Source organism: Macaca nemestrina, chromosome 9, assembly GCF_043159975.1.
Source record: "Macaca nemestrina isolate mMacNem1 chromosome 9, mMacNem.hap1, whole genome shotgun sequence".
Lineage (NCBI taxonomy): Eukaryota > Metazoa > Chordata > Mammalia > Primates > Cercopithecidae > Macaca > Macaca nemestrina.
The window spans coordinates 11509316-11526896 of record NC_092133.1 but is presented as its reverse complement, the minus strand read 5'-3'; the positions used below and the strand labels follow the sequence as shown (position 1 = coordinate 11526896).

The window sequence follows — 17581 nt, the reverse complement described above, 5'->3', positions numbered from 1 at the left end:
GTGTAACTGTTGAACTAACTGGTAGTTGAACTAATTTCTCTTAGCTGACTGAAATTTTGTGCCTTTGACCAACATCTCTCCCCCATGTCCTAGCCTCTGGTAAACAGCATTCTACTCTCTGTTTCTATGAGTTTGGCTTTATTTTAGATTCCCCATGAAAAGGAGATCACTGTGGGTTTCATTTATTTTTAAATTTTATTTACTTATTTTGAGACAGAGTCTTACTCTGTTGCCCAGGCTGGAGTGCAGTGGCAGTCATGGCTCACTGCTGCATCAGCCTCCCCAGGCTCAGATGATCCTCCCATCTCAGCCTCCCTAGTAGCTGGGATACGCCTGGCTAATTTATGTATTTTTTATAGAGATGGGGTTTCTGCCATGTTGCCCAGGCTGGTCTCCAGCTCCGGAGGTCAAACAGTTCTCCTGCCTTGGCCTCCCAAAGTGCTGGGATTATAGGCATGAGTCACTGCACCTGGCCTGGTTTTGTATTTTAAATACAGCATAATTTTTGGTGAAGAAAAACACTGAAACACTGATGCATTGTGGGAAAATATACATTAGTTAATATGGGAAAGGATACATTGGTTAATATGGGAAAGGATACATTAGTTAATGTGGGAAAGGATACATTAGTTAATATGGGAAAGGATACATTGGTTAATATGGGAAAGGATACATTAGTTAATGTGGGAAAGGATACATTGGTTAATGTGGGAAAGGATACATTGGTTAATATGGGAAAGGATACATTAGTTAATGTGGGAAAGGATACATTGGTTAATATGGGAAAGGATACATTAGTTATCACTCCTGAACTGTTTGTGACAACAAGGAAACCCCTTCATGCCCGCACTAACCTTCAGAAACAAGCCTGCTGAGACCCCGTTCTGTCCAGAATGCTGTTTCTGTTCTTTGTGCTCACTCCTTGGGTTCACATGTTGCATTTCTCAATGTAGGCTCAAAATTATGTGAATTTTTATTTTTCTGGATACTGTTTTTCTTCCACTTCTTCAAATGTGACTATGCTTTCAAAAATTCAGAGCTTAAATGCCTGACAGAGTAAGAGGAAAGGAACCGAAGGTATAGGGGTGACCAGGTACAGACTTTCCTGGAGACTGTCTGAATTGTCTACAACTCAGGGACCCAGGGAAATATCTTCTCACTATCCAGAGGTAATATTTTATTGGTCAAAAATTTTAGAAGATGGGCCGGGTACGATAGCTCAACACTTGTAATCCCAGCACTTTGGGAGGCTGAGGCAGGCAGATTGCTTGAGCTCAGGAGTTAGAGACCAGCCCATGCAACATGACTAGCATGACAACATGGCAAAACCCTGTTTCAAAAAGTACAAAAATTAGCTGGGTGTGGTGGCGCACGCCTATAGTCACAGCTGCTTGGGAGGCTGAGGTGGGAGGATCACTTGAACCCAGGAGTTGAGGCTGCAGTGAGTCGTGTTTGCACCACTGCACTCGAGCCTGAACAACAGAGCGAAACTTTGTCTCAAAAAATACACACACACACACACACAAATATGTGTGTGTGTGTGTATATATATGTCTATGAAGATGAAATTGGAGTAGTCAAGTTGTAAGAGAGAAAAGGCCAAAGTGGCAGAATGGTGGCTGCGATGAAGATTGGGTGCCACTCAAGTTGACTTTCATTCTGAGTTTTCACATTTGTAAACTCAGAGGTCTGACTCTTTTAATATATGGGTCCTTATTCTTAGAAGAGGCTGGCTTTGTCATTTAGGATTGTTTGGAAATTGGCATTCCTGAAATTCTCCCTTCAGGTCCTCCCTGATCAATAAAGAACTTTGGCTCTTGCGCCCGGATAGACAGTGGTTTTGTGCATCAGAGGCTCCCACAGGGGAGTTGTTTGAAATAGGCTGGCTTTTGTTCTGTGAGGGACTAGGGGACTCATGCCAGTGCTCACAGCTCATCCTAGCTAAAGAGAAAGAGTCACATCATATGTGTAGACAAAAATAGATTTTTTTTTTCTCTGTAAAATGTGTGGCCTTGTAGAGAACCATGCAGATTCAAGCTGCTGAAAGGCCTGATGTGGCCCTAGGAAGCCAGAATTTGAATGAGATTAGTCACAGCAAGTCAGCAAATGTAGGAGATGGAAAACTGGCTTCCTCCGCCCCCCTAGCTTCTTTGACTGGGCTACAAATTAAATGGACATACAATAGCTTAACAGGAGAAAAAAACGCAGTAATTATGTGTGTACTGCTGGGAGTCCCACAAAATATGAGACTCAAAAGAAGGGTCAGAAGAGGGAAGCTTATATAGTACCCTGAGCCACAGAAAGGAAGAGGGGCCCTGGGGCTTCTGGTGGGTGGTGGAGACAACTTATGGAGGGGTGAGGGGAGGAAGTGTAGGGTGAGTAAATGTGGTCTTGTTATACCTATAAAATCTCTTGGTTCATCACAGTTGCCTGGAGCAGCCCCTGTCCTGATAGAGATACTTTACTAATGTAGATTTTCTTGATGGATATCAATGTGTTTTACAAAAGGACGGCTTTTCAGAGCTACTCCTGTGTCTGCAGTTTCTCAGAATAACCAGCCCCAGATATGACAAGCATAGTTTGGGGTGGTGTATTCTGGTCTCCTACAGTTATATTTTGGGGTGGTATGTCCTGAGCCCAGCACAGAAAAGGAGGGCGGTAGGAATTTAAGAATTTCAGATAAACCATTCTCATTTTGGAAGGAGCAGTGGAGGGAGGCTGGAACAGGGAGCAAGTCAACTGCATTTGGAAGATGCAGTTTGAAAAACAATGAGATGATTGTGCACAGGGCCTTTTAAAAATTATAATGATGGGAGGACGGGGTTGCAGAGATGATGGCACGAACCTGTAATCCCAGCTGCTTGGGAGGCTGAGGCAGGAGGGTCACTTGAGCCTAGGAGTTCAAGGCTACAGGGCACAATGATTGTACCTGTGAATAGCCACTGCATTCCAGCCTGGGTAACATAGTGAGACCTGTCTCTAAAATAAATAAAATGATGGCCCAGGGAGTGGATGGCTCAGAGGTGAAAGGTTTTCTGAGCAGCAGGAGAATGAAGCTGGGGAGGAGATAAGGCCCAAGCCTCTGGGGCTGTGATCTGTGATCGCAAACAAACAGCATTATTCTGTCGCAGAAAGAATTGGGAGTGTGGATTTCAGAGGTGTACAGGGGCAAAACTTGAGCACGGCCCTTCCAGAACTGCCATGGTCCCTGCTAGAAGCTCCAGATCCTGGGTAGAACAACACGCCCCAGATTCACTGAGGAGGCGAAGGGGCAGTATTTCATGCCTCTGGGAGGCCCCTAAACCCTGGGTTTAACCCTGGGTTCTGGTGTCAGGAAGCAAATCTGCCAAGATCAAAGATGGACAGCGTTTGATATACAATGATAGGATGGCTAAGGCCACCTCTGGACATCTTAGACTTTTTGGGCTGCTACAACAAAATCCCATAAATTGAGTGACTTATAAATAACATAAATTTATTTCTAACAGTTTCGTAGGCTGGAAAGTCTTAGATGAAGTCAGATTTGGCTTATGGCCAGAGCCTGCTTTCTGGCTCATAGCACCTTCTTGCTGTGTCCTTGCATGGCAGCAGGAGTGAGGGGTCTCTCTATGGCCTCTTTTATAAGGGTTTTTTCCTTTCCTTTCCTGTCCTGTTCTGTCCTGTCCTGTCCTGAGACGGAGTCTTGCTCTTGTCACCCAGGCTGGAGTCCAGTGTCGCAATCTTGGTTCACTGCAACCTCCACCTCCCAGGTTCAAGCGATTCTCCTGCCTCAGCCTCCCTAGTATCTGAGATCACAGGCACACGCCACCACGAGTGGCTAATTTTTGTATTTTTAGTAGAGGCAAGGTTTCCCCATGTTGGCCAGGCTGCTCTCAAACTCCCAACCTCAGGTGATCCGCCATCCTCGGCCTCCCAAAGTGCTGGGTTACAGGCATGAGCCACCGCACCTGGCCAATTCTTCCTTATTTCTGATGCTGGATCAGCGCATCCTGTGCTGAGTTAAGAAAACAGGATAAAGGGTCAGGTGCAGTGGCTCACGCCTGTAATCCCAGCATTTTGGGAGGCCAAGACAGGTGGATCACTTAAGGCCAGGAGTTTGGGATTAGTCTGGCCAACATGGTGAAACTTTGTCTCTACTAAAATTACAAAAAATTAGCCATGGGGTGTGCCTGTAGTCCCAGCTACTCGGGAGGCTGAGGTGGGAGGATCACTTGAGCCTTAAAGTGTGAGGCTGCAGTGAGCAGTGATCAGGCCACTGCACTCCAGGCTGGGCAGAGTGAGACCCTGTCTCAACAAAACACAGGATAAACCCCTACTTTTTTTTTTTTTTTTTAATGCAACATATTAAAATTCCAAGTGAAACCGGAAGTGTGACTTTTAAGTAGCAGGAACGTTCAGATAATGGAGAACTTGGAGCCTTTGATGAAGGAGATTTGAGAAAACAAAGCACAAAGCTGCTCTTTTAACACCTTGCCATGAAAGTTACAGAACGCTGAAGCATGTTTGTAAGTCAGAGGTCTGAAAGTCGTGATGAAGAGGAAAAGCCAGGTGACTGTTGTCAGATTCAATACCTTATCCTATTTCTTTCATCATGAAATTCACTAGTTCGTTGGCAAGAAGGTCAGGTCTGAGCATCTATTTTAACTCTTAACCTTGAGACACTGATGCTTATGTGATGTGGGAAATTGTATCTGCTCACTAGAGGTCTGATATGTAATTGAAATCTGAGATTACTTATCTGCCTTGTCATATTTAAACCACTGATTATGGCTCTGACATTTTTGTTACTCTTCAATCAACCAGTATATAAAAGATTCAGAATTTCTGAGAATTAAGAAAAAGCTATTATCTTCCTGGTATCAATTATAGTGCAAGTAAAAAGCAATGCTTTTTTTAGCCAAAACTTTCCAAAAGTACAGGTTGGGATCTCAGATCAGATCTTTCCTTGATGCCCTTCACTGTAACCCCTACTTTTTTTTTTTTTTTTAGATGGAGTCTTGCTCTGTCACCCTGGCAGGAGTACAGTGGTGCGATCTCGGTTCATTGCACGCTCTTCCTCCTAGGTTCACGCCATTCTCCTGCCTCGGCCTCCTGAGTAGCTGGGACTACAGGCACCCGCCACCACGCCTGGCTAATTTTTTGTATTTTTAGTAGCGACAGGATTTCACCATGTTAGCCAGGATGGTCTCGATCCCTGACCTCCTGATCTGCCCGCCTTGGCTCCCAAAGTGCTGGGATTACAGGCGTGAGCCACCGTGCCCGGGCTAACCCCTACTTTTACACGTGACTCAAACCCGGCCGCTTCTCACCTTGGTGGCGAGCAAGCTCCATACCCTTCTGCTTTCACTCCTGCTCCTGCTCACAGTTGTCAAATGGCCTTCTGAAAACAACTCAGCGGCCAGGCCTGGGGGCTCATGCCTGTAATCCCAGCACTTTAGGAGGCCGAGGCAGGAGGATCGCTTGAGCCCAGAAGTTTGAGACCAGCCTGGGAAACACTGGGAGCTCCTGTCTCTGCAAAAAATGTTTTTAAAAAATTAGCCAGATGTGGTGGCTCACACCTGTAGTCCTAGTTATTTGGGAGGCTGAGGTGGAAGGATCGCTTGAGTTCGGTAGTTTGAGACCAGCCTGGGCAACATAGGGAGCCACCATCTCTACAAAAAATTAAAAAAATACATAGCCGGGAGTAGTGGCATGTATCTGTGGTCCCAGCTACTCAGGAGGCTGAGGTTGGAAGGATCACTTGAGCCCAAGAGGTCGAGGCTGCAGTGAGCCATGATTGCGCCACCGCACTCCAGCCTGGGCAACAGAGTGAGACGGTGTCTCCAAAAAAACCAGCAACTCAGGGCGAGTCCTTTCCCTGAGTAACCCTCAGTGACTTTCAGACTCCTCATGGGTCTCAACGAGGCCAGGTGATTGTCATTGTTACCCTCCTCTCGGGTCTCCTGGCAGACTTCCTTCTCCTTGCCCACTTTGTTTTCTTAAATGGCCTGAAGCCCATTCCTTGTACCTGCCACCCTCCTTCCCCTTCCTACCTCAGGGCTCTTCATCTTTTTGTTCTCCCTGCCTGAAACTTTCTTCCCCCCAGTTCTAATGACTGACTCCTTTTTCACTCTTCATGTCTTAGCTTTGAGAAGTCTCCCTTCCCAGGGAGTGCAAGAGGAAGAATTTTTTTTTTCTTTTTTTTTTTTTGAGAAGGAGTCTTGCTCTGTCACCCAGGCTGCATGGAGTGCAGTGGCACAATCTCAACTCACTGCAACCTCCGCCTCCCAGGCTTAAGCAATTCTCCTGTCTCAGCCTCCTGCCTCAGCCTCTCCTGCCTCAGCCTCTCCTGCCTCAGCTGGGATTACAGGCACGTGCCCCCATGCCCAGCTAATTTTTGTATTTTTGGTAGAGGCAGGGTTTCACCATGTTGCCCAGGCTGGTCTTGAACTCCTGACCTCAGGTTATCCACCCACCTCAGCCTCCCAAAGTGCTGGGATTACAGGCATGAGCCACCACGCCCGGCCAAGAGGGAGAAATTTTAAGGCATCCTAGCGCCTAGAACAAACAGTGCCAGGCTTCTTCTGTTTGGCTGATTACAGTATCTCTCTTGAGTGGCTGTGAATTAATTCAGTGAATATTCACGTGAAATTTATTGCTAAGTTTTACAATCCCTTGCCCACAGCCACTTTAGCAGTATGTGTCTGTGCGTGTATGCTGTACAGGGCATTGTGGGATGTGTGGGAAGAGCAAGAAAATCACATTCTTTTTGCATAGCTCTGTAAACTCAGGAATCATTGGTACAGCTGTCCCCTGGCTCCTGGGAGTGTGGCCGTGGTTCATGTTTCTTTATTGTGTTAAGGTGAAAGAAAGATGCGATAATTTTGACTGTAGAATTTTAACACTTTAAGGACTGGAGCCAGTCAATATCTTCTAAGTGCCTGGCATTGTGCGAGATGCTTTATAAATATAAACTCAGCTCTGAAAGCAACCCATCTACTACCTTCTATTGCCCATTGCATAGACAAAGAAACTGAGGCCCAGGGGTGTTAAGTAACCTCTCCAAAGTTACTCACCTCGCATGAATTTGGAACCAGATCAGTTGATGCTCATGTTTGATGGCTGTGGTGCTGTTTTCTTCTACGAGATGTCAGAATCGTATAATTCATATATTAATATGTGAAGAAAGTGCTTTAATTTAGACTTTATCATTTCAGAATTTTTAATAAGTGGGTTAAAGACTGAGTTGAGGATGCTGCATTATGTATGAGAGAATGGTGTGAAAACATCGGAAGCAGGAAAAGCACATTTTCAAGGCGTTGAACAATACTTATTCCCTACAATTAGTGTGCTGTTTACCAGCTATTCTTTTTTTTTTTTTTTCTTTTTTTTATCATGTAAAGAGGTTAGGAGAAAGGAACCAAAGATTCAAGTCTTTCTTTCTCGTGATTGTGCTGCTTTATTGCACTGCTTGCAGACTGTGGTAGAAAATACGCTTTTAGAAATTTCTAGATTTTCAGGCTTTCTACTAAGCCGTTGCAGCTTCTCCATCCCACATCTGGGTTTGCGCACTTTATTTGTATGTGCCAAATCGTGATTGAGACTGGTTGAGACACACAGTAGACCACAGGTTGCCATATTTAGCAGAGCAGGGAAAGAACTCTGGGGAGTTTGCCTTTCTGATGAGGGAGGAGCGCTGTGGGAGGTATTTGTTGAGCAGCTACTCTGGGCAGGACCCTGAGAACCATCAGCTTTTGGATGAGTGAAGTAGACCAAACATGAAACCTACTCTGGACACAGGTTCTGTCTGAATTGGGCAAAGCTTCAGGTCTCTGAAGGCCTAATTCAGGTGCGTGTTATCCATGGCAGGGAGGGCGTGATGCCTGATTAAAATTCCAGCTGCTTGGCTCCTACCAGGAGCTCACCACACTTTCTGAGTTGCTTGGGATTTAGCCAACTGGTTTGAAAACTGCATGTAAGGTGTGTCTGTATTTGTTAAAAACAATGACTTCTCAGCAGGACACAGTAATGGGTTTCCACAGAGTGAAACATTACCAAGAGATGAATGCAGGGGTGTGATTGTCCTGTGCACTAAGAGCCTTCAGATCCTTTCCCCATATTTGCAAGGTGTTAAAGTACTGCTTTTAAGGCAAAACTAAATGACGAGTTATAAAATCAAAATACGTGAGCTTTAATTATTGATGGAAAATGCGGGATTCTCGTCAGCAGGGCAGCCTCCAAATACACCTTTCCTCATTTTGACCAGATGAGGAGAAGAGTAAGGGGGCATGGCGTGGAGAAAGAAAGGTAGATATACAAGAGGCAGAGACTCAGGGGCAGGCAGGTTCAAAGACACACAGAGACAGGTTAGGTGAAGATACATTTGACATAAAGAGCTTAGGAGCCAGGTCGGGCGTGGTGGCTCCTAAGCTCATGTCTGTAATCCTGGCTCTTTCGGAGGCCAAGGTGGGTGGGTCGCTTGAGGCCAGGAGTTCGAGACCAGCCTGGCTGAGATGGCGAAACTCCATCTCTACCAAAAATACAAAAAATTAGATGGGCGTGGTGGCGCGTGCCTGTAATCCCAGCTACTCGGGTGGCTGAGGGATGAGAATCACTTGAACCTGGGAGGTGGAGGTTGCAGTAAGCCAAGATTGCACCACTGCACTCCAGCCTGGGTGAGAGTGAGACTCTGTTTCAAAAAATAAAAATAAAAAACAAACAAACCAAGAACAACCAGGGGGTGGGGGCTTAGGAGCCAGGATTCCAAGGCCAGAGCTGCTCCTGCTCTGAATCCTATGGCCTCATCTTTGCAACACTCTACCCTGAGACTGTCACCCTCTCAGTCTCCCGTTGGCCCTATGATAGTGTTACCCTTTGCCCAGGATGTGATTAATGAGAGTAACAGAATTCGGGTTGACCTGACTCTCCTGCAGAGGTCTGGGAGAACCTCCATGTGACAGCCTTCCCATGTCACTCCCTGTGGGTTCCAAGAATCTCAGGCCTTTGCAGCTGGGATGGCATGGCATGGACATGTGAGACACCCCCTCCTTGTTTATATGAGCGAAAGGGCCAAAAGAACAGGGTGGAGGGCCTGGCTGGCTGCCCCCATGGGCTGCTATGGATCTAGATGCAGAAACTCTGGCGATTCGTTCCCCTGGAGGTAAGGCTGCTCTGGGATATGGCAGCTGCTGGACCTACCAGAGACTGATTTGCAAGTGAGGACTCCAACCTGTTCACATACAGGAGCCTCATTGAGTGGGGATGGTACTTGGGTCAGGCTGAGGCTCAGAAGATGTGTATGCTTGTCTTGGCTCTGCCCTTGCCCCTGAGTGGTTCTGAGCCCTCAGGCAAGATGCTGAGCCGCTTAGCTCCAAGTTCTCCTCCTCAGTACCCAGGAGGACTTGAGCATCTTGAGAGTGGGAGCTTATCTGTCTGGTTCACCAGCCCAGGTGCCTGCAGGTGATGGGGAATAGGTCCTTCTGAAACCGTGAATACTCAGGGAATGATATCCATGTGCCTCTCCTGTTGTCAGGATCAGTCATGAGGAAGCTCTGAAGGACTGTAACTTGTCAGCTGACGTGAGCGGCCATGGAGTTATTCTCATTCCTGACACTTCTCAGTACCTGGCTGAGGCACCCCCATCCTGGTCCTTGGGTACCTGCCTGAGAAACCATACTTGTAATCAGAAGGACACTTGGTGAGTGTGGAACATGAGCCTCTGATGCAGGATGGATCTTGCTGGCTGGGGGACACCTGGAGGGGGTCCCCGAGGCACCCCTGATAGTACAGCCTGGGGGTGGGGGGTGCCCTGGTTGGTGTGTCTTCTCTGGCCAATGCAGAGGGGGACAGCTACATTTTTGCCACTCCTCTGCTTCTTCCAAACTCCTCGTTAGCTCCTTCCCTTAATCCATGTTGCCCTGGACACCGGATCCCAACTGGGTTCCATGTATTGATTGTATCCAGGACCTGGATGAGATTTGGAAGAACTTGCTGAGCACATCTGGGAAGACCCCTGAGTCCTCAGCAGGGTGGCTGAGCTCTGCCTTGTTGGGGCCTGTATCCTCCCTTGTACCAAGGCAACCTTGTTTCTGGTACCCGTGTTTAAATATCTTTTTCTGACTTACATAAACAACACCTATGTGTTGCTTTTATGTGTGTGTGTCTGTACGTAGACATCTATGTACGTCAGTGTACATATGTATTTAGGTATCTTTGTGTAAGTCTATATATAATTATTTTATCTGAAATAAGCTCATATTATATATACATTTCTTAATTTGCTGGGTTTTTTTTTTTGCTACTTATCACCTAACTGGGAGCTATCCTGATTGTACATGCAATCCCACTCACCTTCGTTAACAGCCATTATGTTACTGAGGGGTGATAGCGATGGGGAGTCTGTCCCCTGCTAGGTGCTTGGGGAAGCTCCAGCAGTTGGCCAGAGCTGACTGCTCTTTGAGTTCTTGCATCTTCTTTATGGTTTTTCTGTCTCCACTATCACTTATTCTTTTTTATTTACTTATTTATTTATTTATTTATTTTTAGTAGAGCTGGGATCTCATCATGTTGCTCAGGCTAATCTGGAACTCCTGGGCTCAAGCAATCCTCCTGCCTCGGCCTCCCAAAGTGCCGGGATTACAGAAGTGAGCCACTGCGCCTGGCCTGTCACACACTCTTTTTTTTTTTTTTTTTTTTTTTGAGACAGAGTCTCACTCTGTCCCCCTTGCTGGAGTGCAGTGGCCGGATCTCAGCTCACTGCAAGCTCCGCCTCCCGGGTTCAGGCCATTCTCCTGCCTCAGCCTCCCGAGTAGCTGGGACTACAGGCGCCCGCCACCTCACCCGGCTAGTTTTTTTGTATTTTTTAGTAGAGACGGGGTTTCACTGTGTTAGCCAGGATGGTCTCGATCTCCTGACCTCGTGATCCACCCGTCTTGGCCTCCCAAAGTGCTGGGATTACGGGCTTGAGCCACCGCGCCCGGCCTCTTTTTTTTTTTTTTTGAGACGGAGTTTTGAGTTTTGCTCTTGTTGTCCAGGCTGGAGTGTAATGGTGTGATCTTGGCTCCCTACAACCTCCACCTCCTGGGTTCATTCAAGTGATTCTCCTGCCTCTGCCTCCTGAGTAGCTGGGATTACAGGCACATGCCACCATGCCCAGCTAATTTTTGTATTTTTAGTAGAGATGGGGTTTCTCCATGTTGGCCAGGCTGGTCTCGAACTCCTGACCTCTAGTGGTCCACCCGCCTCGGCCTCCCAAAGTCCTGGGATTACAGGCGTGAGCCCCCGCACCCGGCCATACTCTTTATCAATACTATCTGTGTGCCTGCCTCCAACATTACCCTGCCTCTTCTCATTTGATTTGGGTTCTGAAACCAGATACCAAAGCTATTAGACTAGACTGTAAAAGAAGGCTAAGTGTGTTTCCAGAGAAGAGCAGACGGATCTTTTTATTGAGTCATGTGCAGGATCCTTTAGTGCAAGCTCTGTGTCACATGACTTAGTTGAACAGAAATATTTGTGTTTTAGGGTCCTGTTGTGTTTCAGATGGGTAAGGGGGTACTCGTTTGCTTGTTAAGTGGCTTGTGAATAGGTAGGGTGTTACTGTACTTCTCTCCAGAGAAAATACAAGGACTTTAATGACAACCTGTTGAAAGCTCCTTCTTATGTCTTTTTGAATTCAGTTTTCTTTTCTTAATAGTATCCATAAGTAACTCATTTTCTATTTTTTCTTTTTCTTTTTTTTTTTCCTGAGACACAGCTTCGCTTTTGTTGCCCAGGCTGGAGTGCAATGGCGTGATCTCGGCTCACTGCAATCTCTGCCTCCCAGCTTCAGGCTATTCTCCTGCCTCAGCCTCCCGAGCAGCTAGGATTACAGGCGCCCACCACCATTCCTGGCTAATTTTTGTATTTTCAGTAGAGACAAGGTTTCGCCTTGTTGACCTGGCTGGTCTCAAACTCCTAACCTCAGGTGATCCGCCCACCTCGGCCTCCCAAAGTGCTGGGATTACAGGCGTGAGCTACCACGCCCGGCCAAGTAACTCATTTTCTATTACATTTTTTAAGATTACAGGCGGTGGCTCACGCCTGTAATCCCAGTACTTTGGGAGGCCAAGGCAGGCAGATCACGAAGTCAGGAGATTGAGACCATCCTGGCTAACACGGTGAAACCCCATCTCTATTAAAAATATAAAAAATTAGCCGGGCCTAGTGGCGGGCACCTGTAGTCCCAGCTACTTGGGAGGCTGAGGCAGGAGAATGGCATGAACCCGGGAGGTGGAGCTTGCAGTGAGCCGAGATCACACCACTGCACTCCAGCGTGGGGGACAGAGCAAGACTCTGTCTCAAAAAAAAAAAAAAAAAAAAGAGTCTCAGTTTAGTGGTCAGGCCCAGTAGCTCATGCCTATAATCCCACCATTTTGGGAGGCTGAGGTGGGAGGGTCATTTGAGACCAGCAGGGTGTGGTGGCACACACCTGTGGTCCCAGATTACTTGGGAGGCTGAGGCAGGAGGCTCTCTGGAGCCCAAGAGTTTGAGGTTACAGTGAGCTATGACTGTGCCACTGTACTCCAGTCTAGGTGATGAGCAAGAATCAGTCTCGGGGGGAAAAAAATGATTTTTTTTTTTTGAAACACAGTCTTGCTCTGTCACCCAGGCTGGAGTACAGTGGCACAATCTCCGCTCACTGCAACCTCTGCCTCCTGGGTTTAAGTAATTCTCCTGCCTCAGCCTCCCGAGTAGCTGGGATTACAGGCACCCACCACCACACCTGGCTAATTTTTATATTTTTAGTAGAGACAGAGTTTCACGTGTTGGCCAGGCTGGTCTCGAACCCCTGGCCTCCAGTGATCCACCCACCTCGGCCTCCCAAAGTCCTGGGATTGCAGGCGTGTGCCACCGCCCCTGGCCAAACCTGAATTTTAAGATTCCAATTTAAGTTATTCAATCAAGTAGTTTAGCTACAAAGAGACTTGGGAGATACCTGTGTGTGAAGGCAAGGAAACTAAAAGGGCGGTCCGAGGCTCTTTTTTCTTTATTTCTCCTGACACTTGATTCAGTTTGGCCTTTCTCCAGGAAGATGCAGCAGGGTCCAGTTACAAATTGGTGAAATCATGAGCCCGGGTTGTGGGGGCCGGCTTAGTGTGTCACTCTGCACTTCCTGCAGTGGGCCCTCAGCCACTAGAAGGTCACGTCTCTTTTGCGAGGAGCCTGCTATTGTCACAAATAAGCCAATTTCAAAACCAAGTATGTTTGTGTTAGGGGAGTGAGTTTCAGCAGACACACATATGCACACCCACATGGGCACAGTGCCACACTGAGCCCCTTCATTCTGGAAGTACTCCCCTGGCCCTGGATCTGGTTGTGTGCCCCTTGAGGGGAGGATGAAGTTGACCTCAGCATGACCCGGGGCTCGCCCTTTCTTCGGTACACTCTGGTGTTTGCAGGCGGCCTGGCTTAGCACCAGCCACAGTTTGTTCCTGCCTCCAGGGTCTCTTTCCTGTCCAGCTCAGCAGCTTTGACCAAGTAAAATAGAGGACTGGGTCTGCTTGCTAGCAAAATGACATTTCCCCACATTTTCTCTTTTTTTTTTTTTGAGACAGAGTCTTGCTCTGTCGCCCAGGCTGGAGTGCAGTGGCGTGACCTTGGCTCACTGCAACCTCTGCCTCCCAGGTTCAAGCGATTCTCATGCCTCAGCCCCCTGAGTGGCTGGAATTACAGGCGCACGCCACGACGCCCAGCTAATTTTTGTAGTTTTAGTAGAGACAGGGTTTCTCCATCTTGGCCAGGATGGTCTGGAACTCCTGATCTCAGGTGATTCGCCCCACCTTGGCCTTCCAAAGTGCTGAGATTATAGGCGTGAGCCGCTGTGCCCAGCCCCCATTTCCCCAAATTTTTAATGCTCGGAGGCCAAGGGCAGAGTCAGAGCTGCAATAATAATGGGGAGGCATTATCCTTGTGGTCATTAATGTCTCCATTTATGTGACAGTCCCAGGCCTGGGAGGTCAGGTGTCTTACCTAAGGCCACGTGCTTGTCAAGGGGAGCTGGGAGCATCCTGTAGTGGACTCTGGTTGTTTGTGGCCTGCCTGCCCGCCCTCCCACCTCCTGCCTGCCTTTGGGGAAGTCTGGCTCCCCATTCTGTTGAGTCTCAGCAGGTCGCTCCATTGTTAAGGTTCCCTACCCTCTTCCCGCCAAGAGACCCAAGAGGAGCCAAGTAGATACTCCCTCCCTGGAGGTTAAACCATGAGGTGAGATTCGGAAAATGGTTGGCGGACTGAAGTGCCCTCATTCCTGTCTCTTCAGATGCGGTTCCTTAGCCTCCTTGGGTTTTTAGTAATTTTTTTCTTTTTTTTTTTGAGACAGAGTCTCACCCTGTCATCCAGGCTGGAGTGCAGTGGCACGATCTTGGGTCACTACAACCTCCGCTTCCCGGGTTCAAGCAATTCTCCTGCCTCAGCCTCCCAAGTAGCTGGGACTACAGGCATGCGCCACCATGCCTGGCTAATCTTTGGGTTTTTTTTTTTTTTTTTTTTTTAATAGAGACAGGGTTTCACCATGTTGACCAGGCTGGTCTCCAACTCCTGACCACAGGTGTTCTGCCTGCCTTGGCTTCCCAAAGTGCTGGGATTACAGGCATGAGCCATGGTGCCTGACCATGCTTTAGTTTACATTCAGAATTGGGTTCCTATTTCTTGCCACTGTATTCAGTTAACACCCGGCCGTAACCCAGGCATGGGACTCCTCAATCTGCGGCGCTCTTTCCTCTTGGTCATGCTGTTGCTATAACCTACGATGGTCAGGACGGCGATGGCCAGTGCTCCGGGAACCCTGGTAACATCACAACATAGCCACAAAGTGATAGCTACTTGATTCTGAAAATGGGACCTGCTGGGAATCTCGGGGTAAATGTGTTGTCATCTGCTTTGATTTTTCTCGAGGCAGCCATAGGTGGCAGCCTGGAAAATTCTAGCAGCCTGGCTCGCCAGAGCCAGCTCAGTGTTTGTACATGGAAGGCAGCACCTGGCTGGCTGCTTCTCAGTCACCTGACTGTCCGAGATGGGCCTCGGCATTTGCTTGTATTGAAATCATGTTCTTATTTACCTAAATATTGATATCACAATATCAATATGTGCAGGATATTTTTTGTATGTGCAGGATGGAAGAATTAAAGCAAAAGACCATTTTGTCAGCCCTTAAAAAAATGACGGGTCTGATCATATTGTTTTATGCCAGCGAGGTGTGTGTGTGTGCAGACTGGGGAGGGGAAAGCTTTTATTGGCAAGACCATCTGAAGGTCTCATTCAGCGGAATATTTTGTTGAATAGAATCTAGCATGCTGCAGTTTCAAAAATATCCGCTTACTCACAGATTTCTCAGACTCTTACATGAGATGAAGAGATGAATGAGACTGATCTGTCGCCGAGGGCTCAGTTTTGTTTCTGGAAGGTCTCCCTCTCTCTTCAGGGATGGCAGCTGCTCTTTCAGCCTGGACAATGCTGGCTGGCTTTCCCCAAGCAGGGCTTTTGTCCAGAGCTGTTGCTTTTTACCTGGGCTTGGTCTTCAAGGGAAAAAGAGGTGGGAGGAGGAGGGGAGCTCAGAAGAAGGAAGCCCCTGTCTTTGGCCTGCACTGTGTCCTTTCACTTTGAGGGGTGGTCCCAAGACCCTCCCTCCAGTTCCTGGATCACTTTCATGTTGGGAGCTGCAAACTGGAATTCTAAGGAATTGACCTGGATTCGAGTATGGAAGTGTCCTCTTCCCCTTAGGCAATGCTCAAGAAGGAATTATTTCTTGATAATCAGGTAACATTCAAATGTTATATAAACTTTAGATTTCCAGGATGGGTGTTGTATTTAGAGCAAGGCTCTTGTTTGAAGGCAGTGCTCCATGAAGGTAGGCCCAGTTCTATGGAATTTCCAGCTCTGGTTGTCATGAATGGGCTGGTCACCTTGGGCAAGCCACTTTAGCTCTCTGGGCTTTAGCTGGGATAAGTGTGTTGGAATAGGATATGATCTCTAAATTTCCTTCCAACTTCCAAGATTTTATGGCCTTTGCAATTTATTATTCCAATCCCTTGAATTATCTCCAGTAAAACTTGAGCAAATGTAACCATTTAATGATATACTGGGAACTATATCTATAGTACCTCTTTATTACAAGATACTTGTGTTTTAGAGATATACTCACACGTTCACACATGTGTATATATGTGTGTGTATTATGTATGTGTGTAGATGCTGATCTTAAGTTATTTTGTTGTCATAGTTCATAGAAGTAAAAACCTGAAAACATTTAAACCAAATCACAAACACAGGGAAACAGGCTCTTAGGGTCTGCATTTTCCAGCTACCTGACTCTTGCTTTGGGGCCATTTTCCATGTCCTTCTTTGACACAGTGTGTCAGCTGCAGAGGTGCTTAATTCAGCGTTGTGTGGAACAGAGGCTTTACGCCTGCTGTGGGACTCTAGAGACCAAGAAAGTACTTGAAAAACACGTTTTTAAGCTGAACTAGTGCACAGTCGAGGAGCTCGGCAGGGTCCCGTTTTCGTGGCCAGCACAATCTGTCCACACTTGGGTTTATGTGTTTCCCTCCTGCCTGCTTGGTTGCACACACTGCACCGTGTGGTATTGGATACCATGAGCACATTGATCGCCTTATACTGATAGGTTAATTCGGTTGGTACAGCTGGTTGACACTCCTGCCCTGTCTGCCTTATTAAAAATTATTGCATGATCACAGGACAGGCCGTTAAAAATCAGGGGCTGTTTGTAATGACTCAAGGGTGCATCTCAGGACTCTTCCCAGTGATGTGCAGGGGGGAGAAATCAACAGGCATCCGGCTACCTCATGTCTCCAGCCCCTAGTGTCAGATTTTCAAGTTCCTGCAAACAACTTAATTGCTCTCCATGATAGACCTTATAATACAAGCATATTGTAAATTGAGCTCACTAAAAATGTTTGGAAGCCACAGATGTAGCAAAAAGGGCATAGGTTTTAGAGACAGGCAGTTCTGGATTTGAGACTTAGCTTCCATCATTTAGTAACCATACAGCCTCTGGCAAAGGAGTTTGCACCTCTATTGCCTAATTGTCTCATCTGTGAAATGGGCCTGCTCTCTGGCGGCCAGGACCTTTTCTCTTTTTAAGAGTCAGAGTCTCGCTCTGTCGTTCAGGCTGGAGTATAGTTGTGCGATCATAGCTTGCTGCAGTCTCAAACGCCTGGACTGAAGCGATCCTCCTGAGTCAGCCTCCCACGTAGCTGGGATTACAAGTGTGCACCACCATACCTGGCTAGGCAGGACAGTTTTGAAGACTTTAGATGTGTGTACAAGGGGCCTATTCCTGTGCCTGACACATAACAGTATGTTCAACAAATGGTAGTAATTGTCATGCTTTTCAAGCTGAGAATTAAAGTGTTATAAGCCAGGGGGCTTCCCTCGGCCACATTGGAAGAAGAAAAATTGTCTTGGGCCACCCGTAAAATACACTAACACTAATGATAACTGATGAGCTGGAAAAGAAAGATCACAACAAACTCTCATAGTGTTTTAAGAAAATTTATGAATTTATGTTGGGCTGCATTCAAAGCTGTCCTGGGCCGCATGCAGCCTA

The 17581-nt window shown here is 47.1% G+C and overlaps 1 protein-coding gene across 26 annotated transcripts in view; it reads left to right on the top strand.

Moving 5' to 3' along the window:
- Positions 1–17581, top strand: part of LOC105469783 (transforming acidic coiled-coil containing protein 2) — a 263440-nt gene that overhangs the window by 185651 nt on the left and 60208 nt on the right. For 16 of the 26 annotated variants that reach the window (XM_071069000.1, XM_071069003.1, XM_071069004.1 and 13 more), the window contains one exon: positions 9512–9676. The exons of the other annotated variants lie outside the window; for them this stretch is intronic. In XM_071069000.1, coding sequence (XP_070925101.1) covers positions 9512–9676 — 165 coding nt within the window. The remainder of the gene's footprint in view (positions 1–9511; positions 9677–17581) is intronic. 26 annotated transcript variants of the gene reach the window in all.